The sequence below is a fragment of the Salvelinus alpinus genome, chromosome 9, assembly GCF_045679555.1.
Source record: "Salvelinus alpinus chromosome 9, SLU_Salpinus.1, whole genome shotgun sequence".
NCBI classification, from domain to species: Eukaryota; Metazoa; Chordata; class Actinopteri; order Salmoniformes; family Salmonidae; genus Salvelinus; species Salvelinus alpinus.
The window spans coordinates 22,939,693-22,961,678 of record NC_092094.1 but is presented as its reverse complement, the minus strand read 5'-3'; the positions used below and the strand labels follow the sequence as shown (position 1 = coordinate 22,961,678).

At 45.5% G+C, this 21,986-nt stretch overlaps 1 protein-coding gene across 1 annotated transcript in view; it reads right to left on the bottom strand.

Moving 5' to 3' along the window:
* Nucleotides 1-162: 162 nt before the first annotated feature.
* Nucleotides 163-21,986, bottom strand: part of LOC139583984 (early endosome antigen 1-like) — a 57,588-nt gene continuing 35,764 nt past the window's right edge. Inside the window, exons 10-29 of the mRNA XM_071415475.1 lie at nucleotides 21,546-21,662; nucleotides 19,504-19,833; nucleotides 19,089-19,238; nucleotides 18,658-18,777; nucleotides 15,842-16,045; nucleotides 15,373-15,573; nucleotides 15,067-15,180; nucleotides 11,266-11,421; nucleotides 10,911-11,050; nucleotides 10,323-10,653; nucleotides 9,892-9,993; nucleotides 9,473-9,667; nucleotides 9,213-9,395; nucleotides 8,615-8,800; nucleotides 8,158-8,289; nucleotides 7,749-7,934; nucleotides 7,191-7,429; nucleotides 6,491-6,611; nucleotides 5,914-6,012; nucleotides 163-5,638 (exon numbers count right to left, since the gene is read on the bottom strand). Coding sequence (XP_071271576.1) covers nucleotides 5,516-5,638; nucleotides 5,914-6,012; nucleotides 6,491-6,611; nucleotides 7,191-7,429; nucleotides 7,749-7,934; nucleotides 8,158-8,289; nucleotides 8,615-8,800; nucleotides 9,213-9,395; nucleotides 9,473-9,667; nucleotides 9,892-9,993; nucleotides 10,323-10,653; nucleotides 10,911-11,050; nucleotides 11,266-11,421; nucleotides 15,067-15,180; nucleotides 15,373-15,573; nucleotides 15,842-16,045; nucleotides 18,658-18,777; nucleotides 19,089-19,238; nucleotides 19,504-19,833; nucleotides 21,546-21,662 — 3,429 coding nt within the window. The 3' untranslated portion in view covers nucleotides 163-5,515. The remainder of the gene's footprint in view (nucleotides 5,639-5,913; nucleotides 6,013-6,490; nucleotides 6,612-7,190; nucleotides 7,430-7,748; nucleotides 7,935-8,157; nucleotides 8,290-8,614; nucleotides 8,801-9,212; nucleotides 9,396-9,472; nucleotides 9,668-9,891; nucleotides 9,994-10,322; nucleotides 10,654-10,910; nucleotides 11,051-11,265; nucleotides 11,422-15,066; nucleotides 15,181-15,372; nucleotides 15,574-15,841; nucleotides 16,046-18,657; nucleotides 18,778-19,088; nucleotides 19,239-19,503; nucleotides 19,834-21,545; nucleotides 21,663-21,986) is intronic.

Here is a 21,986-nt window from a genome sequence, read left to right as displayed (position 1 = left end):
ATTACAGACCTCTACATGCTTTGTAAGTAGGAAAATCGGCAGTGTATCAAATACTTGTTCTCCCCACTGCGTCATTATCATCATCCCAGTGGGTATCAAAACATGACACATCACACATACTCTGGTTTAACACACTGGTATAAACAGACACTGACCACCAAGGAAAATAGAAACAACTAGTTTTATTTACTCTTAATCATGATGGAATTTTTTTACAATAAATGGTACATCTTGGACATAAAATATCATGATTCTTTCTTTCCTTCATCACACACACACAACACGTTCCTCCTTCAAGGTCAGGTACAGTTGAAGTCAGAAGTTAACATACACTTAGGTTGGAGTCAGTAAAACTCGTTTTTCAACCACTCCACAAATTTCTTGTTAACAAGCTATAGTTTTGGCAAGACGGTTAGGACATCTACTTTCTGCATGACACAAGTAATTTTTCCAACAATTGTTTACAGACAGATTATTCCACTGGGTCAGAAGTTTACATACATTAAGTTGACTGTGCCTTTAAACAGCTTGGAAAATTCCAGAAAATGGTGTAATGGCTTTAGAAGCTTCTGATAGGCTAATTGACATCATTTGAGTCAATTGGGGGTGTACCTGTGGATGTATTTCAAGGCCTACCTTCAAACACAGTGCCTCTTTGATTGACATTATGGGAAAATCAAAAGAAATCAGCCAAGATCTCAGATTTTTTTGTTGTTGAAATCCACAAGTCTGGTTCATCCTTGAGAGCAATTTCCAAACGCCTGAAGGTACCACGTTCATCTGTACAAACAATAGTACGCAAGTATAAACACCATGGGACCACGCAGCCGTCATACCTCTCAGGAAGGAGACGTGTTCTGTCTCCTAGAGATGAACGTACTTTGGTGCAAAAAGTGCAAATCAATCCCAGAACAACAGCAAAGGACCTTGTGAAGATGCTGGAGGAAACAGGTACAAAAGTATCTATATTCACTGTAAAACAAGTCCTATATCGACAAACTGAAAGGCTGCTCAGCAAGGAAGAAGCCACTGCTTCAAAACCGCCATAAAAAAGTCAGACTACAGTTTGCAACTGCACATGGGGACAAAGATCGTACTTTTTGGAGAAATGTCCTCTGGTCTGATGAAACAAAAATAGAACTGTTTGGCCATAATGACCATCGTTATGTTTGGAGGAAAAAGGGGGAGGCTTGCAAGCCAAAGAACACCATCCCAACCGTGAAGCACGAGGGTGGCAGCATCATGTTGTGGGGGTGCTTTGCTGCAGGAGGGACTGGTGCACTTCACAAAATAGATGGCATTATAAGGTAGGAAAAGTGTGTGGATATATTGAAGCAACGTCTCAAGACATCAGTCAGGAAGTTAAAGCTTGGTCACAAAGCCCTGACCTCAATCCGATAGAAAATCTGTGGCCAGAACTGAAAAAGTGTGTGCGCAAGGAGGCCTACAAACCTGACTCAGTTACACCAGCTCTGTCAGGAGGAATAGACCAAAATTCACCCAACCTATTGTGGGAAGCTTGTGGAAGGCTACCTGAAACGTTTGACCCAAGTGAAACAATTTAAAAGGCAATGCTACCAAATACTAATTGAGTGTATGTAAACTTCTGACCCACTGGGAATGTGATGAAAGAAATAAAACTCTGAAATAAATTATTCTCTCTACTATTATTCTGACATTTCACATTCTTAAAATAAAGTGGTGATCCTAACTGACCTAAGACAGGGATTTTTACTCAGATTAAATGTCAGGAATTGTGAGAAAAAAAACTCAGTTTAAATGTATTTGGCTAAGGTGTATGTAAACTTCCGACCTGAACTGTAGTCCGTGACAGACAGTCTGTGTGGTGGCAGTGTTCTAAGACAGGGTTCCCGAATGTCACTGTGACAGGGAGCCTGACAAACAAGACGTTGACTTAAGGCACAACCACTACATATGGGCCCCTGTTACAATACTCCAGAAATGCATCCTTCCTACCTTCCTTGAAGTAGTCACAGATCTCAATTGATTGGATAGGTGGAAGTGAAAGGGTCATAACCTTGTTTTCACCTATCCATCCACTTACAGATCTGTGCTTACCTGAAGAAAATGAGTAAAGACATTCCTAAAGTATACGAACAGGACCATGATATCCTCCAAAGTGGAGAAAGAAGAATGTGAACTATAAAGCCAATCGATACATCATGCACGACGACGACCGACATCCACGTGAAACAAGACAGATTAATTAGTGTAGTAGTACCATTCACTAAAATGAATTCAGTAAGACAATTATGGATTTTTCTTTTACATTACAAGTGTTATTTAACATACTTTTTCTCTCCTTCATTTTCCTCCATAAGAAAATACCATTTTACAAAGATAATACAACAGCCAGGTATTAGTGTGTGATAATGTCATACAGTAAGATGGTAAACCCTACGGGGGGAAGGGGAGGCATTTGTGTCAGCCGAGCACTGAAACAACAGTTTCAACTAATTCATGTCTTAATGATGCTAGTGCTGGGATGGAACAAAAGCCTGCACACCTTGTAGCTCTCTCCACAACCAGGGTTGGTGACCATCGCTCAACTGTAGGGGTGGAATGGGGTGATAGTTAGTGGGGCAATACTTGTGGCTTCCTCAGGGAGTGACACCATGGCACTGAGAGAGAGAGGTTGGGACTCTAAAACTAGCCAACACTGATGTGTGGGCTCTTAACCCAGAGTATGAGAAAAGCGGTGAAGCCTAAACCGCCAACCTCTTGGCCTTAGTGACAACACTTAACACCCATCGCAAGCTGGGGAACTTGACCTGTATGGACAGGCCAGCATGATCTTTCAGGTTAACCATAGTACTATTTATATGCCTGTGCCAATCTGAGGTAGACGAAACAAAACCAATGTAATGCAGAGATGGATACTAACACATAGACTACTTGATCAAAGTGACCTGGTACAAAGCCATGTGTTTGAGAATTACTTTCTGGGTGGTCATTTGTAGCTGAGTTGGTAGAGCATGTCGATAGTAACACCAGGGTAGTGGGTTCGATTCCCAGGACCACCCATATACGTAAAATATGTGCACAAATGATTAAGTTGCTTTGGAAAAGCGTCTGCTAAATGGCATATATATTCTCTGGAACCCAGAGTAGAGGAAGGACTGTTATAGAGAGAGTAAAGGATGTTCAGTCTGCCAAAAGACAGCTTGCCGGACACAGGCAGATTGCTAGCCAGACAGCAAACCAGAACCCAGACAGCTAACCACTCCACACAAACTCTTAATACAATCATTTACTGTGGATTGACCAGACAATGCAGGAGCAGTTCAAATCAGTATTAAGAGCTTGTCAGCAAGAAAATAAAAATACTTGAACGAGGATGACATTTTTTACAGTGTTATCAGTTCTATTTGACTGGTGGTAAAGAGTTTGCAGTTAGCGTAAATCAACATTGACATGTCCAAGTGTCGTAGAGTGAAGGTTTTAACAGCCACCATGCATACTATAGAGCAGCGGTTCCCAACTTTCTCCGTTTCGGGGACCACCAAAAGCTCGAGGCCCACCATTCGCGAGTCAGCAAATTACACAATGTACATGAGACAATGTAAAAAAAAAAATGTAAATATTTCCAAATTTCAATTAATTGAAAACCTAAAACCAACTTAAAATTGTAGAAATTCATAAACAAAAATATTGAAAGTTTTAATGAGACACCTAAAAGATGTGCAACATGAAAATATTGTCCCATTTACATTGTGTAATTTATTGACGGTCCATAACTAGCCCCACAGATGGGCTATCCAAAGTCAAACCAACTTTTCCATGGTCGCACAGCGGCCGGCTGAAGCTAATTGGCGAAGAAGTTGGCTAGCTTGCTAGCTAGTCTAGGCCATAAGACCTGGTTAGACTGTTTCAAGTCATCTAGAAGGGTGAGTGACTATAACTGTGTACTGTTTAGGCATAGTGAAAGTACAAAGGCTTCCCACGTTCGAACACACACACACGAGACACATCAAAGCACACCTCCAAGACACAAATCTTATTCTCAGTTGCATTTCCTTATGAGGAGAACTGAAACTGAGGCTAAATCAGGAAGTTCAGCCCCCCTTTAAATAGTCCCAACTATTATTATAGAAAGAAATATATAATAAAAATTAAATAACACAGTACCCTGGTGGTCCACGGACCAAAGGTTGAAAACCACTGTAGGGGTGCTGTACAGACAGACAACACTGCCACACTACACACACACATCATTCCTAAAACACCACACACACACACACACACACACACACACACACACACACACACACACACACACACACACACACACACACACACACACACACACACACACACACACACACACACACACACACACACACACACACACACACACACACACACACACACACACACAAAAGATCCACGCAGACAGTTATTGCTTCAAAGCAGAGCATACACAGCTCCTGCAGTAAGTAGTCATGATGTTGAATGGGATACAGGTGACAGAAAACACCACACGTAACCACGTGGTTTACATCTGCAATCAATGACAAAAATCACCACCACAAGTAGTTGTTTACATTTGTTGTTTGCAAGAGATCAACGACGGTGCAAAACAAAGTCTTCATTACGTTTAGTAGGAAAATGAGCAGCATTGCAAAAAGAATATCTGATGTACATTATAAATGCCAGCCATGTTCAAGCATGTCTGAATTTATGGTAAAAATGTAGCACCTTAAAAGTAAAAAACTCAAAGCTTTCAGCTAGATTTAAAAAGTAATTGAGAAAAAATTAAGGTAAAGAAAAATCCAAGCTTTCCATTTTGCCTAATATCCTACCATCTCAGGACATTTGGACTACTCCAGATGGACATTCTTTGGTCATTAACAAAATACTTATCCTAAAACAAACAGAACCACTGCTTTCAACCCTTTAACATAACTCTATATCCTTTTGTTATAACAACTTAACCCGTTCGGTACTTTACCCTTTTCTTCCACCTGCCTTCACAACACTTCTAGACCCAACGTATACTTACAGTCAACCGCCTCGTCTTCCTAAACGTTAAAAGATGCTAACGATACCAAACCAAGATGGCCACCATCCAAGCTAGACATGTAGAGTAAAGATGGATAGTGCTGTTGAGCTTATTCCGTTACCACTCTCTGACCAACCAGCCGGCCTCATAAGTGGCAAAGGCACTATACAGATTTGGCCCATCCCATCCCATAGCATGTCTGCTGTGCTTCTTCCATCATATTCCCATCTAGTGTGACACCGATACCCCAGCTAACCCCCTTACTAAGACCACTGGCCCTGGCCCATTCGGTGACTGTGGCCTCTTCTTCTGCACTCCCATCCAATCACCAGGTACCTTCTCTCCAAAGCACAGTAGGTCTGATTGGTTCCAATGGTCCATGAAGTCAGAGAGACAGGTGTTGATTTCTGAGTCAGTTTGTAAGAATGGTCACGTAGGAAACGATGAGACATGCCGTCACTGGAGGGGCCAGGAGGCCGAGAGAGAGAGGTGTCAACCCTGGAGATCTTCGAAGCACGTCTCACACACCCGCACAGGCTTCTTGGAGGAGGGTGTGAGAGCGTTCTTGGCAGAGCACTCTGCACAGAAGATGTTGCCACAGTGTCTGCAGTGGTGCTGTGGGGGGGGTATGGGAGATAGTAGAGAGACAGAGTCAGTTAGGAAGATGGGCAGGACAGCCTGACTGTCCTGATGATATAACACTTTTTACAACTCCTTTGCGGCACCTCCTTCTTTACCATGGTCGTGTTCATTAGGAACCAAACAGAAGAAGATGAACTGAGACTACCTGAACTTGAAAAATAACACACATTTTCCATTGCAAAACATTTGAAAAGGTTTTCTGAGCATGTACACGACCCAGATGAACAGACCGACATGCAACAACTCACTTTCCTGATGGCGAGAGAGAAGCCCTTCCCACAGGCCATGCAGTTCTGTACCTCGTGGTCCTCCGCCCACTTCCTGGTAAGAGACTGTGACTGCTTTATCTACAGATGGGGACAGGGAGAGAGAGGGGTTAAACCATATACATTCACACTGGAAAACCAGCTCCACTGCACGTCTGCACCTATACAAACAGGCATGTACACACTAACACACACAGCTCTATTGACTTTAAGTGCCCATTAAACAAGTCCTAAAGAGTTCTAACCAGCAGAGCTGTGCGGGATATTTTGACACGTCCACGGCTCGACAATTAAATGAGATTAGTAAATTATGTAATAATGGGTCGTCAGACTATAGTGGCTCCACGGCTGTGGACTCTGTTGGGTCTAATACATTTGGACCCCAGGAAGAGTAGCTGCTGCCTTGGCAACGGCTAATGGGGATCCTAATAAAATACATGTAGACTGGTGTATGTGTACTGTGTTGTATTGTCTAGTTCAGCTACAGGTCACATAGAACGATGCAACTGAAGTCATAATACACGTGTCTAACATGGCGTTATGTATCTTGCATTCTTACCTGTAGTGACTGGTTTTCTCTGCCCAGCTCCTGCATGGCAGCGGTCGTATCATCCAGTTTTCTACGCATCTCCACCACTTTGGACTGCAGTTTCTCCATCTCCCCCTCACCCTTCACACACCTGAAACACAGCCATTACACAGTCACAATGGTGAAAGGCTAAAAGCTACCATAAGAGGAGAGAGAAAGAGAGAAAACAACTTTAAAATCACTAACCACCTCCAACCCATCATCTGCTGCATTACAGACCAAACTGTTACGTACATGTTTTAAGTATCCCAACATTTCTGTTACTATGATGCTAACCCTCTGTTATTAGTACGCCTGCGCGGTTGTCTCACTGTGGATGGACCTGGCCTGAGCGCAATGGCAACCATGTACCGTGGAAATAAGGTGAAGTAAACATTATTAAACTGGAACCTAGTTGTTGTGTCATTTTAAGCTAAAAAAACTACTGGAAATCAGTTCTCTCTGACACCTTGCTGGATAGGCTATCAGCCAATGTGCTCTTTTGCACGCTGTTTGGGAAGGGTCCGGTTCATAAGTAAGCATTTTACTGTTTACGAAGCATGTGACAAATACATTTTGATTTGAAAGATATCCATGAGGGGAGATCTAGGTGTTTCCTAGCTACATTATAGTTTCTGGTAAAACCACAACATTAGCGGTAGCAATTCTGAAGACAACTTCACACCCTCACCTCTCCAGAAGCGCGCGCCTCTCGTCCTGGTTGTTCTGCACGGTGGCCTCGAGCACAGCGATCTCACCCCGCAGTTCATCAGTCTGCTTCTCCAGTTCGCCAGAGCGCCGCTGGCTGCCCTGCCACTCCCTCTTCAGCGTGGCCACATTCTCGTTGAGCGCCGTCACCTGCAGGCCCAGCCGCGCCTCTGCCTCCTCTCCCCGCTTCGCCTGCTCCTCCCGGACTTTACGTTCTGACGCCTGGGGAGGGGTGGGAGATGGGGAGGAGGAAGGGGGAAAGAGATGACAAGGTATTTAGAAGTTTAGAGGAGAAAAGCCACACCTACAGGAGACATACAAAACATCTGAGTGATGATACCTAAAAGACACCACCACACATTACTGAAACACAGCAAATTACAAAAAGAGCCTGCATGGTGTCTACAAAACACAGCATTTAAAAACACTGGAGGTGTTCCACCAGCAAATAGCACTTAAATGTCAAACATCACATGTAGCTCCTTTAATAAGTGTTGATGCCCTCTGGAACGTTAGTAGGTAGGTAAACAACTAAGCGTACCAGCTGGGCCTGGACCTCCTGGGTCTCCACCCGAGACTTCTCCTCTCTCTGGGTAACACTGTCCCTGGTGGCCTGGTGCAGGGTCTTCTCCTGCTCCAGGGCTGCCTGCACCTCCTCCACATGGCCCTGCACCTCCAGCTTCTGCTGGATCAACAACTGCTTGGCCTCCCCAAGCTCCCTCAACTCCTGGGGGGGGAGAAGAAAAGGGATGAGGGGGGGTGGTGGATAGGTGTAAGCAATATGATGGAATTGTCAAAATTTAGCTGACACCTATCCAATCATCTCAGATCTACAGTAGTACCTAGGGGATAGGGGTTGATATGGGATTCAGTTGGTTCAATTCCGAATCAACCCCTCCATCTTCCACTCAATGGACCCCTCGTAAATCTCTGGATAAGGAGAGTCTCACCTTCTCACTCCTCTCCCCGAGTGCCTTCAGCTCAGAACCCAGTCTGGTTGTGTCCTTCTCCAGGGCAGCCTTAGTCTGGCTCAGCTCCACCACTCTGCGCCTCTCCTTCTGCAGCTCCTCCTGGGTCACACCCTGTGTGGGGGAGGGGGTTACAGCATGAGGAGAGCAACCATACAACTCACATCCTAAGTCCCATTAGGGAAGGAGACCAGGTCTGAGATGGATCAAAGTCCCCAAATATCATGACACTCTGACTATGGGTTGGAACAAGATTTACAACAACTATAACAAGAGATTCATTACACAAATCCAATCGGGACACCCCCCAGTCAGACATACAGTCGGAGTCTTCGCTCCTGGCTCTTATCAAGGATTAGTTTAGCCTTTTAGATCATAATGAACACGATTATCTGGACCGGAAACTCAGATGCTGTTTGAACACGATCCTGGGTCTGACCTGATGTTCCTGCAGCTCTTTAAGGGCTGTCTCCTGCTGGCCCAGCCTCTGGTCCCGTTTGGCAAGCTCCTGCTTCAGGGAGGCCCGGGCAGCCTCCACTTCCTGGACCTGCCCCTCAAGACCAGTCAGCTGGGTCCGGTTAGCAGCCAACTCCTCCTGGCACAGGGTCAGCCTCTCCTCAGACGCCTGGACAGAGTATACACACAGGCATGGGTCACGTACAGCACACGGTTCATACAAACACACAGCCAACAGGCTCAAGTCACATACTTGAGAGGTGTGTGTGCATTCCATACTTTCAAATTGGATTAGCATTTTGTAATAAGTTTAAAAAACTATGATTTGCATGATCCTACACCTATGGTGTCCTGGTAATTGGTTAGGCAGACACTAGTCTGATGTTGATGATCAATATTTCCATGCGGTCTGATTCTGGTATCTCCATTGAACTACCTTGGTCTTCTCACATATATTCTTCACTCGCACAAAATGTCTCTCCTCATACAATTAATATTATTGTCCAACTGCCATTGACCCTGTCCTGCATCCATAGAAATATAGTAATTCCATTTATATGCCTGCATGTTCTCCCACTCACCGCGAGGTCCTGTCTGAGAGATGATACCTCTGACTCCTTGCCGTAGTAGTCAGACTGCATCTTGGCCAGTCCCTCCTGACTCTGCTCTAGGGCCTTCTGCAGCTCAGTTGTTCTGGTCCTCTCAGAACTCAGCTCCTGGCCCAGGCCTGACACCTGCTCCTTCAGACGACCCTCCTCCTCAGCCTGGAATACACACATTTAGTCCAAAACATGGAGATACATGGAATTAAGTGTGTGTGTGTGTGTGTGTGTCTTCTTACCTTCCTGGCATGTGCTCCTTGCAGCTCGCTCACTTGGGTCTCCAGTTTCTTATTTTCCTGGTTGAAGGACCCCTGGGCTGTCTTCAGCTGTCTCTGCAGCTGCTGCACCCCCTTCTCCTTCTCTTTCAGGGCATCCTGGGTCTCGGTGTGCTGCTCTGTTAATACAGTCAGCTGCATCTTCAACCCTTTCTCTGCCTGCCAGTCAGACACAAAATGAAACCTTTTGTGAGAGCACGGACAATCAGGCCTTGTAAGGTATCTGGGTCGTGTTCATTAGGGCACACCATAGCAAAAATATTTAGTGTGTTTCATATTGGACAAATTCAGGTAGTCCCTCCTCGTTTCATTCAGTTTTTTTTTAAATTTTCATTTAGTTCCTAATGAATAGGACCCTGTATTCATGTCTATGGGCTGCTTACCTCTCTGATCTTCTCCAGTTCCCCTTTGACCTCTGCCATCTCCTTGGTGGTGGCCTCTGTGGCCTTCAGCAGCTCCTGTCTGGCCATCTCCTGGGACTTCTCCTGAAACATTTTCACATATGTACTGTTGGATTTGACCTAGTCTAGACTAATATACTTTTGGTGATAACACTGACACCAACACCAATTTGAGAAAAACAGCGCCGCTATTCATAAAGGGTCTCAGAGTAGGAGTGCTGATCTACGATCCGGTCCCCCCTGTCCCATGCAATCTTATTCATTTTGATCTAAAAGGCAAAACTGATCCTAGATGAGCATTCCCACTCTGGGACCCTTAATGAATACGGGCCCAAGAAGCTACCGGACTCCTTCATGTTGCAGTCTGTACCTCCCACATGGAGGTCAACCACGCTACACCACACTAAACCAACCTTCTCCTCCAAGACTATCTTGCTGCTCTTCCTCTCCTTGTCCAATTGGCTCTGGCTCTCCTTCAGGGCCTTGGAGGCTTTAGCCAGACCGTCGTTGGCCGCTGCCAGCTCTTTCCACTGGGCCTCCTTCTCCTGCATGGCCTTCTGGAGGTCTCCAGCCAAGCCCTGGGCTTTTCTGTCCAGCTCTGCCTGCCGCACTTGCCGCTCCTGGGCTAGCTTGTCCAGGCTGGCCTGGAGGGAGGTCTTCTCCTGCTCACAGCGCTCCAGCTGCTGCCGCGTGTCGCTCAGGGAGTCCGTCTTTCTCTTCAGCTCCTCCTGTAACACAGCAGCCCTGAGAGAAGCAGAGACCAGTCACAAAGAATACTGGATGTGGATCAATGACCAACAAAAAGAAAATAAGCTTGGTTTATTGTCAGTAGCCAGAACCATACTTAATTCATATTCAGGTGAACTGCCTATAGACTGTCGCTGCAATGGTCATTTTCCTTGTTGACGAGAGATGGTATGTTGAACTTTGACCTTGTCATTGTGTCCGTCAGAATGGTAACCTGACTGCGACAGCATCAGAAAGGTCTACTTAGTTCTTACCCGGCCTTCTCAGTCTCTAATAGGCGACCCAGCTCCTTCAGCTCTCCCTTGACCTCTGACCCCTGCTTCTGGAGCTTCTGCACTTCCTGCTGAGCCTGCTCCCTGGCCGCCCTCAGCTCCACCCCCTCCGCTTCTGCTTTCTGTCACACACACGGACATTTCAGAGACATCACAGTGACTCCCAGTCTCTACTGCAACCCTGATACCAAGATGTGTGTATGAGCTAAAACCCTGTTCATATCATAAGAAACTAAAATCTGCACGCAAAAATGTATGAAATATGTAAAGGTAATACACACAGTGCCTCCCCCAGGAACTCCACGTGTGCACATGTAAGCGCGTGCATGTAACTGACCTTGGCCCGTCCCTCCAGCTGCTCTATGCACTGTTCTGAGGTCAGTAGTTTGTCTTTGACCTCCTTCAAACTGGCATCCAGCTGGCCACACTGCTCATGTCTCTCTTGCAGCCTCCGGCCCTGCTCCTCTACACACGCCTGGCTCTTATTCAGCTCCTATAAGGACAGGAGAGATGAGGCATTACTAGGAATTCTCTAAAAGTGCATCCTTCCAAGCTTACTTCCTTCCTTCCTTGACGTAATCATTGACTAGATATGATTGGACATGTGAACACAAGGGCTCATCTCATGACTTTCCCCTGTACCGTCATGTCTAATCAGTGATTACTTCGAGGGAGGGATATTGTTATCCATGTCGGCACCAACGATGTTAGAATGAAAAGGTCAGAGGTCACCAAGTGCAACATAGCTTCAGCGTGTAAATCAGCTAGAAAGATGTGCCGGCGTCGAGTAATTGTCTCTGGCGCCCTCCCAGTTAGGGGGAGTGATGAGCTCTACAGCAGAGTCTCACAACTCAATCGCTGGTTGAAAACTGTTTTCTGCCCCTCCCAAAATATAGAGGGCCAATTATCTACAAATTCTGGGACTCACCCACAAACAGGACCAAGCCTGGCCTGCTGAGGAGTGACGGAATCCATCCTAGCTGGAGGGATGCTCTCATCTTGTCTACGAACATAGACAGGGCTCTAACTCCCCTAGCTCCACAATGAGATAGACAGCCTGCCAGCTTAGTGGAGTCTGCCACTAGCACAGTCAGTGTAGTCAGCTCAGCTATCACCCTTGAGACCATGTCTGTGCCTCGATCTAGGTTGGGCAAAACTAAACATGGCGGTGTTCGCCTTAGCAATCTCACTGGAATAAAGACCTCCTCCATTCCTGTCATTATTGAAAGAGATTGTGATAACTCACATCTCAAAATAGGGCTACTTAATTAATGTTAGATCCCTCACTTCCAAGGCAGTTATTGTCAATGAACTAATCACGGATCATAATCTTCATGTGATTGGCCTGACTGAAACATGGCTTAAGCCTGATTAATTTGCTGTGTTAAACGAGGCATCTCTTCCTGGTTACTCTAGTGACCATATCCCCCGCGCATTCCGCAAAGGCGGAGGTGTTGCTTACATTTACGATAGCAAATTTCAATTTACACACACACAAAAAAGACTGCGTTTTCATCTTTTGAGATTCTAGTCATGAAATCTATGCAGCCTACTCAATCACTTTTTATAGCTACTGTTTACAGGCCTCCTGGGCCATATACAGCTTCCTCACTGAGTTCCCTGAATTCCTATCGGACCTTGTAGTTATGGCAGATGTTATTCAAATTTTTGGTGAATTTAATATTCACATGGAAAAGTCCACAGACCCACTCCAAAAGGCTTATGGAGCCATCATCGACTCAGTGGGTTTTGTCCAACATGTCTAAGGACCTACTCGCTGCCACAGTCATACTCTGGACCTAGTTTTGTCCCGTGGAATAAATGTTGTGGATCTCAATGTTTTTCCTCATAATCCTGGACTATCGGACCACCATTTTATTATATTTGTAATCGCAACAAATAATCTGCTCAGACCCCAACCAAGGATCATCAAAATCCGTGCTATAAATTCTCAGACAACCCAAAGACTCCTAGAAGCCCTTTCAGACTCCCTCCGCGTACCAAAGGACGTCAGAGTACAAAAATCAGTTAACCACCTGAGGAACTCAATTTAACCTTGTGTAATACCCTAGATGCAGTCACACCCCTAAAAACAAAAAACATTTGTCATAAGAAACTAGCTCCCTGGTATACAGAAAATACCCGAGCTCTGAAGCAAGCTTCCAGAGAATTCATCTTTCCGATTTGGTCCTGCCGTACATACCTACACGTACGCTACGGTCACAAGACGCAAGCCTCCTAACTGTCCCTAGAATTTCTAAGCAAACAGCTGGAGGCGGGGCTTTCTCCTATAGAGCTCCATTTTTATGGAATGGTCTGCCTATCCATGTGAGAGACGCAGACTCGGTCTCAACCTTTAAGTCTTTATTGAAGACTCATCTCTTCAGTAGGTCCTATGATTGAGTGTAGTCTGGCCCAGGAGTGTGAAGGTGAACGGAACAGCACTGGAGCAACGAACCGCCCTTACTGTCTCTGCCTGGCCGGTTCCACTCTCTGCACTGGGATTCTCTGCCTCAAACCCTATTACAGGGGCTGAGTCACTGGCTTACTGGTGCTCTCTACGTGATCTTCCTGTCCGGGTTGGCGCACCACCTTGGGTTCGTGCCGTGGGGGAGATCTTCGTGGGCTATACTCGGACTTGTCTCAGGATAGTAAGTTGGTGGTTGAAGATATCCCTCTAGTGGCGTGGAGGCTGTGCTTTGGCAAAGTGGGTGGGGTTATATCCTGCCTGTTTGGCCCTGTCCTGGGGTGTCGTCGGACGGAGCCAGTGTCCCACAGTGTCTCCCGACCCCTCCTGTCTCAGGCTCCAGTATTCATGCTGCAATAGTTTGTGCCGGGGGGGCTAGGGTCAGTCTGTTATATCTGGAGTATTTCTCCTGTCTTATCCGGTGTCCTGTGTGAATTTATTTCTCTCTCTCAATTCAATTCAGGGGGCTTTATTGGCATGGGAAACATATAGTAACATTGCCAAAGCAAGTGAATTAGACCATTTTTATTGTTTATTTCACTTTTGTATATTAACAGTAAACACTACACTCACAGAAGTTCAAAAGAATAAAGACATTACATATGTGTTGTAACGATGTACAAATGGTTAAAGTACAAAAGGGAAAATAAATAAGCATAAATATGGGTTGCATTTACAATGGTGTTTGTTCTTCACTGGTTGACCTTTTCTTGTGGCAACAGGTCACAAATCTTGCTACTGTGATGGCACACTGTGGTATTTCACCCAGTAGATATGGGAGTTTATCAAAATCTGGGTTTTTTCGAGTTCTTTGTGGATCTGTGTAATCTGAGGGAAATATGTCTCTCTAATATGGTCATTGGGCAGGAGGTTAGAAAGTGCAGCTCAGTTTCCACCTCATTTTGTAGAAATCTCTCTCTTAGCCCTAGGACCATGCCTCAGGACTACCTGGCCTGATGACTCCTTGCGGTCCCCAGTCCACCTGGTCGTGCTGCTGCTCCAGTTTCAACTGTTCTGCCTGCGGCTATGGAACCCTGACCTCTTCACCGGACGTGCTACCTTGTCCCAGACCTGCTGTTTTCAACTCTCTAGAGATAGCAGGAGTGGTAGAGATACTCTGAATGATCGGCTATGAAAAGCCAACTGACATTTACTCCTGAGGTGCTGAACTGTTGCACCCTCTACAACCACTGTGATTATTATTTGACCCTGCTGGTCATCTATGAACATTTGAACATCTTGGCCATGTTCTGTTATAATCTCCACCCGGCACAGCCAGAAGAGGACTGGCCACCCCTCAGCCTGGTTCCTCTCTAGGTTTCTTCCTAGGTTCCGGCCTTTCTAGGGAGTTTTTCCTAGCCACCGTGCTTCTACACCTGCATTGCTTGCTGTTTGGGGTTTTAGGCTGGGTTTCTGTACAGCACTTTGTGACATCAGCTGGTGGGCTTTATAAATAAATTTGATTGATGCACTTTTAAAGAATTGAAAATGGGGCCTAGCACTCAGCTAGAGCATTTTGTCCCACAGATGCAGGTTCATTTGAGAAAAGAAGACAATCAGTGACACATTATTATGTCAAGAGATGGGTCTCCATTGAATTAGTATTCTGGTAGATACTATATTCATCCAGCATGAGTATATTCTGTTGTTGTCATACAACCAATGGCTGACCTGCTGCTTGTCCTGCAGTGCATGCTGGGCTGTCTCCAGGTGGTTCTCCAGGTCTACTCTCTGGGCTGCCTTGGCTGCCTCGGCTGACAGCAGCATCTCCGTCTTAGACTTCAACTGGGGAAACAACAAGACGCCAACTTCTTTAGTTTTAGTGCCGGAATCTGGTTGAGCGGTTAACGCTCTGAACTCTGGGACATAACCCCCCCCGCGACAGGGTTCTATCTGTGCATCCATTTGTTTATCCCATTCTCCAGTCAATAGTAAAGGGATAGGAATAATATTTATCCATCAGTCCATTCACCCTACCTGCGTGTCCAGTTGGGCCACCTTCTCCCTACTCTCTGTCAGCTGGGCGTTCAGTTCCCCTAGAGAGGTCTCCACAGCCTGGGCTCGGTCCTGCGCCGCACGGAGGAGGCTCTTCTGCTCCTGCACCTGCTTGTGGAGGTTGTCCTGAGCCTGCTTGTGGCTCTCCGATTGGTTCTTCAGCTTGTCTGTCAAGTGTGTGACCTATAGCCCCCAAAATAGAAAGAGACAATGAGTTAAATCCCTCAGATCATGATTAGGCTATTGTATGTTTTTACTGTGCTATATTGTATCACATCAGTAGTGTTCTTTTTAACACAACACCTAAGCACACAAATTAAATAACACAAATATACAGAACATCGTACTGCATTGTGTGTGTGTGTATGTGCGCGAGCGCGCGTCGGAACGCTGTATTAATTATGTATATGCCTTTCTGTCTATGTGCATATGTGTGTGCTTTTGCTCCTACCTGCGTCTGTAGCGTGTGGTTCTTTTCCTGCAGCTGGTTGAGCACGGCTGTCTCTCCCTCCCCAGCCTGGATCTTGGCCACCAGGTCCTCCCTCTCAGCCTCCAGCTGGCTCACGCTGTCCTTTGTCTTCTGCAGCAGGGCCTCCAGGTTCTGGATCTTCTGGTCCTTGTCCCCGATCTGACGCAGCACCTGCTCCAGGTCATTCTAATAGGACATGGACGAAGAGGCAGAGGGACACGAGTCAAACAAACATGTTGTATTGAAGCATTGTTTCCCCGAGATCAGATTCATTAGTGTCATGCTTGCACCCTTAATACAGCGAAAACTGCTTGTTTCTTACCCAAACAGTTCAAAAGATATTGACCCATTTACAGACGCAATGTTTTTTTCTTCCCGTCACGGAATGGGGGGGGGGGCATTTTACATTCATAAACCATGTTGCGGGCTGTTCTAAAACTACTCGCGGGCGGATTTGTTTTACATTTTGTTAAGTAATTTTTGTTACCTCATTAGCTGGCTAACTAACAACCAGTATATCAAAACATTTTGGGGGCACAGAAAGAAAAATGGGATAGCTTCTTCAGAAGACCAATAATCATAGCAATGTCTTGCATGTCATCATCCCAAACTTGACGATCTTAAAGAGACATTGTACAATTTTGAATGCAATGCCTCAATAGAAAAATTGCGCTTTTCCATAATGTAGAAACTTAATATTCCACAATTTACTAATTCAATGACATGTATTCCTATCAACATTTTATCTTTTTACAAAAAACAAATTGACAGGGTTCCACATTCCTTTCTAGAGCACAACGTGCTTCTGAAGTAGAACTCAGATCTGGCCTCCTGAGTGGCGCAGCGGTATAAGATACTGCATCTCAGTGCAAGAGGCGTTAATACAGTTCCTGGTTCAAATCCAGGCTATATCACATCCGGCTGTGATTGGGAGTCCCATAGGGCGCCACACAATTGGCCCAGCGTCGTCCGGGTTTGGACTTGCCTAGTAAAATAAAGGTTAAAAACTTCTTATGGCTGCATCCCGCTACCGGGATCGATATGACAGCAGCCAGATAAAGTGCAGGGCGCCAAATTAAAAAAACTGAAATCTCATAATTAAAATTCCTCAAACATACATGTGTCTTATATCATTTTAAAGGTATTCTTGTTGTTAATCCAACCAAAGTGTCCGATTTCAAATATGGTTTTCAGCGAAAGCACTACAAACGATTACGTTAGGTCACCATCAAACCACAATAAGCACAGCGATTTTTCCAGCGAAAGATAGCAGTCAGAAAAAGCAGAAATAGAGATAAAATTAATCACTAACCTTTGATTATCTTCATCAGATGACACTCATAGGACTTCATGTTACACAATACATGCATGTTTTGTTTGATAAAGTTCATATTTATAACAAAAAATCTGAGTTTACATTGGCGCGTTACATTCACTACTTCCAAAAACATCAAGTGATTTTGCATAGCCACATCGTTTCAACAGAAATACTCATCATAAATGTAGATGATAATACAAGTTATACACATGGAAATATAGATATACCTCTCCTTAATGCAACCGCTGTGTCAGATTTAAAAAAAACTTTACGGAAAAAGCAAATCATGCAATAATCTGAGACGGAGCTCAGAACATTAGCCAAATTAGCCGCCAGTTGGACTCAACAGAAACCAGAAAATACATGATAAATGTTTCCTTACCTTTGATGAACTTCATCAGAATGCAGTCCTAGGAATCCCAGGTCCACAATAAATGCTTGATTTGTTCGATAATGTCCGTTATTTATGTCCAATTAGCTACTTTGGTTTGCGCCTTCGGTAAACAATTCCAAAGTCAGAAAGCGCCTCCACTATAACGTGACGAAATGTCCAAATGTTCCGTAACAGTCAGTAGAAACATGTCAAATAATGTACTCTATCAATCTTTAGAATGTTGTTAACATACATCTTGAATAACGTTCCAACCGGAGAATTACATTGACTTCAGAAGAGCGATGGAACAGACATCCTACTCATGTGAAGGCGCATGGTGAATGCGTGATCAGCTCGTGGAAGTGATTACTCATTCCTGTCTCCTTCGGCCCCCCTTCACATTAGAGTCATCAGACAAAGTTCTGTTGACATCTAGTGGAAGCCATAGGAAGTGAAAACTCATCTATATCTCGCTGCAATTTGAGAGCTTGGTTGAAAATCTGACACAGAAACAATTCAAACAGGAAGTGAAACTTCTCAGGTTTTTGCCTGCCATATGAGTTCTGTTATACTCACAGACATAATTCAAACAGTTTTAGAAACGTCAGAGTGTTTTCTATCCAATATGAATAATAATATGCATATATTAGCAACTGGGACTAAGGAGCAGGCCGTTTAATATGGGCACCTCTGTGCACCTTTCATCCAAGCTACTCAATACTGCCCCTGCAGCCATAAGAAGTTAATAAAAATACAAATTAAAATGTCTCTGGTACTCCTTTTATGTTGTGCTCCAAACATTTTTATTTATTGGTAATGGCATTTTAAATTTAGAGCCCTGGTCCTGGGTCGTGTTCATAAGGCATCAGACAGAAAACAAATAGACTGAAACAGGATTGGACGACATGGACTTGTCCAATACAAAATGTTGTTTTCTGTTTCGCTAAGGTGCGCCATATTCAATACAACCCTGCACTAATGTGTGTTGGGTGTTCTGGTGCTGAACATCCCTTCACATAGGTTCTACTATACACACAGTGGAAGAGGTGAGTTGTACTGGCACAAAACACTTTTCTTTAAGTGCTACGTTGACATGTCTGGTAGTACCTGTGCCTCTCTGAGCTTGGTGTTGGTGTTCTGCTGCAGGCCCTGGAGCTCCTGGTGTTGCTGCTTAGCTTTCTCCAGCTGGTGCTGCAGGTCCAACATCTTACTGCTGTTCTCCTTCAACTACAGCAGGACACACATGAGTTCAGTCCTCAGTTTATGGCCTTATTCTGAAACCCCCCACCTATAGAGACCCACTTCTACTAGACAGGCCAATCTATAAAGGAGCTTGTGCAACAATCCCAGGTCCTCATATATCCATATACATCCTATAACAATATCGGTCTCTGTTCAACTCTACTGCTCCCATAAAAATGAAGGGCCAATATGACCGATGCTCCACCTATCACAGGACATTGATTTGAATGTCGGCTCTAGTAAATCTATGTCTATGTGGATACCCATCCTATATGAAACTCATGTGGTGTACCTACCTGTTCCTCTGAGCGGGACAGTTTGATCTGCAGGTCGGCGGTTTGCTGCTCACGGTCCTTCAGTTTCTCCCCAGAGAGCTGCCTCTGCTCCTTCAGACGGCCCTGCACCTCCCCCAGCTGACGCTCTGCCTCCAGGAGCTTAGCATGCAGCTACAACAGGAGGAGGGGGAGGAAGAGGAGGGGTAGGTAGATGAGGTAGGCTGACAATTGATCAAAGACTTGTGTGTCTGAGTGTGTTAGATGATCATGTGTGTCTCACCAGTATGTGTGTGACCTGTGTGTGCGGATGTGTGTGTGTGTGTGTGGTTGACCTGTGTGTGTCTGACCTGAATACGTGGGTGTGTGTGTGAACGGCCACGTGTGTTTGTGCGTGTCTGTCTGTGTCTGACGTGTGCGTGCCCGTGTCACTACTAACCTGGTTGATCTCACTCTGCTGCGCAAGGCCCTGGCTCTCCCTCTCCTCCCTCTGCTGCTGCAGCTGCTTCCTCTCCGCCTTCACCTCCCCATGCTTGGCCTCCAGCTCAGCCACCTCCCTCCGGAGCCTCCCAGCCTCCTCCCCCAGCTCTGCTTGGGCTCTCTGCAGGCTGGCTTCAGCCCCTGCCACCCGGGCCTGGAGCTCTTGCACCTCCATCTCCGTCTGGTGCAGGCTGGCCTGGGCTGTCTTCTTGGAGGCCTGCTCAGCCCCCAGGCAGTCCTCCAGCTCCTGGAACTCCTTCTCCCTGCGACCAAGCGTCTCTGAAAGCATCTGGGGGAAGGAACCAGAGGGGGAATAGTGATGAGTGATTATGGTCCTGTGTAACTCACTTGGTAAGAGTGTGGTACTAGCAACGCCAAGGTTACGGGTTCAATTCCGGGCAGGGATCATAACAAATGCAAGTTGCTTTGGACAAAAGAGTCTGCTAAATGGCCTACAGGTTGTGGAGAACTTGAGTTTCAGAAGTTTTGAAAGACAGAAATAGATATGCCGAATAGATTAGCATAAGGGGCAATCTGCTAGAGGGCGTATGAACCTTCCCTCTTCAGATATCGAGGTCATGTGTAATGGAAAGTATTATACACACCCTTATAATAGTTGCCATCGGGAGATGTTTACCAAAGTGGATATGGATATGAGGATTCTTTTACCAAAGTGGATAGGATATGAGGATTCATTTAATAGGAGTCTAATTAACAGCCCAGTACCCATTAGGCAAAACAAAATATACAGATGCCATCTCACGTATCATAGTGACGTTGGTCGTTCAACCTCTGAAAAGAACACTGCATCCTTACAGACCTGCATGCAAGGCAGAGCAAGGGGGAATTAGATTTCTGAGCACATGTTTTTACGACAGGTTCTTGAATACCGGTGTGTGTGTGTAGTAAACTTGGCACAAGGGCGATGAAAGAATACAATGGTGTTAATGACAGTGCTGCTGAGTGGGGGGTGTGACAGGGACATAAAACACCCACACACAGATCCTTTTTCCCCTCCTCTCTCCGGTCCTCCTCCTGTCCCACAGCAGCTGAGCCTCTTCTTTCAACACCTCTGTCCATCCCTCTCCTTCCAATGTCCTTGTTTAAACCTTTGCCTGTCTCTCCCCATCTACTGTCTTTTTGCATATTTTCTTTCTCCATACTCCCCCCCCTCTTCTCTTTATTTTTACCCAACTGTCCTCTCTCTATTCTCTGTTTAAACAATACATCCCATCTCATTTCCTAGTTGTGGGTGGTCCTAGCAGCGCATGTGTGTATCCAGTCTCCATGCAGACAAGCTGATTTAAATTTCATTTAATTATACTTTCGGAACCAGGGAATCACATTGAGATATTTTCAACTGAGAGCCCGGGTGGAAGGTCTGTGGTGGGCTACCTTTCTAATCACCCCTCTCTCCCAGACACCTACTTGGGAGATGGAGAGCAGCTGTGCTGGCAGCACGACCAACACGGTTAACAAGGGGGGGGGGGGGGGGGGGGCTTTAAGGGCCATAGTTTGGGTTGCCAGAGTTTAAAACTAAAAAGCCACACTGGCGCATCGCTGCGGTTACCTGCGATCGTATTTCAGCCCAAAGTGACGGGTTGCCAGGCCAGAGCAGAACCACTGCTGGTTTAATTATAGGCCTGTGTGTGTGTGTTTTGTCAACATGTCGATGTTGCCAATGAAAGCTCATCTCAGGCTGGTGACAGCAGAGCACTGTGATGAGAAGGTGGTACGTGAGGAAGCTGGGTTAATTAAGAGACTAAAATAATGGCCTGGCAAGGCTGGCATATTTTTACATGTCTATTGCTATTTCAGGTTGCACATCCTACAGTGTGAGTGTTTGTATTTCATCTGGTGTTACGATTGTAAAGCTGTTAAAACGATCAAAGTGTCTTAACGGGAGGTGAATTTGTGATGCTGGTGACATGGACTGATGGAGCATCGATTAAACTATGGGAGGGGAAGTACTCGTTGTTGGTGTGTGTGTGTGTGCAGGACCTGGCTCTGTTGTTGCAGGTTGTTCAGAGAGCTCTGTAGTTGGTGGATCTGCTGGGTGTACACTGCTGCCTCCTGAGGTCCCTTCTCTAGCTCTGCCTTCAGCTGAGAGATGGTCATCTGGAACACACAAAATCAATGTGAGACACTTTACTTTGTTTACATTAAAAAACATTCACATACCATGTGCTAGATTCTGGTCGAGTGGTCAGGAGGACTTCACATACCCACTGGCGACTGGGCTTTAAGCACAGCCTTGGGAATTTTATAAAGAATGCTTTTTAAAACATACAATCAATCTACCTGCAGTGAAGCTGCTCAACATTTAAATTACATTCAGTAATCTAGCAGACAGTCCCATCCAGAGCGACCAGGGTACAGTGCCCCGCCCTAGAACACATGGACAGATCTCCCACCAAGTACAATCGGCCACCGGCCCAAGTT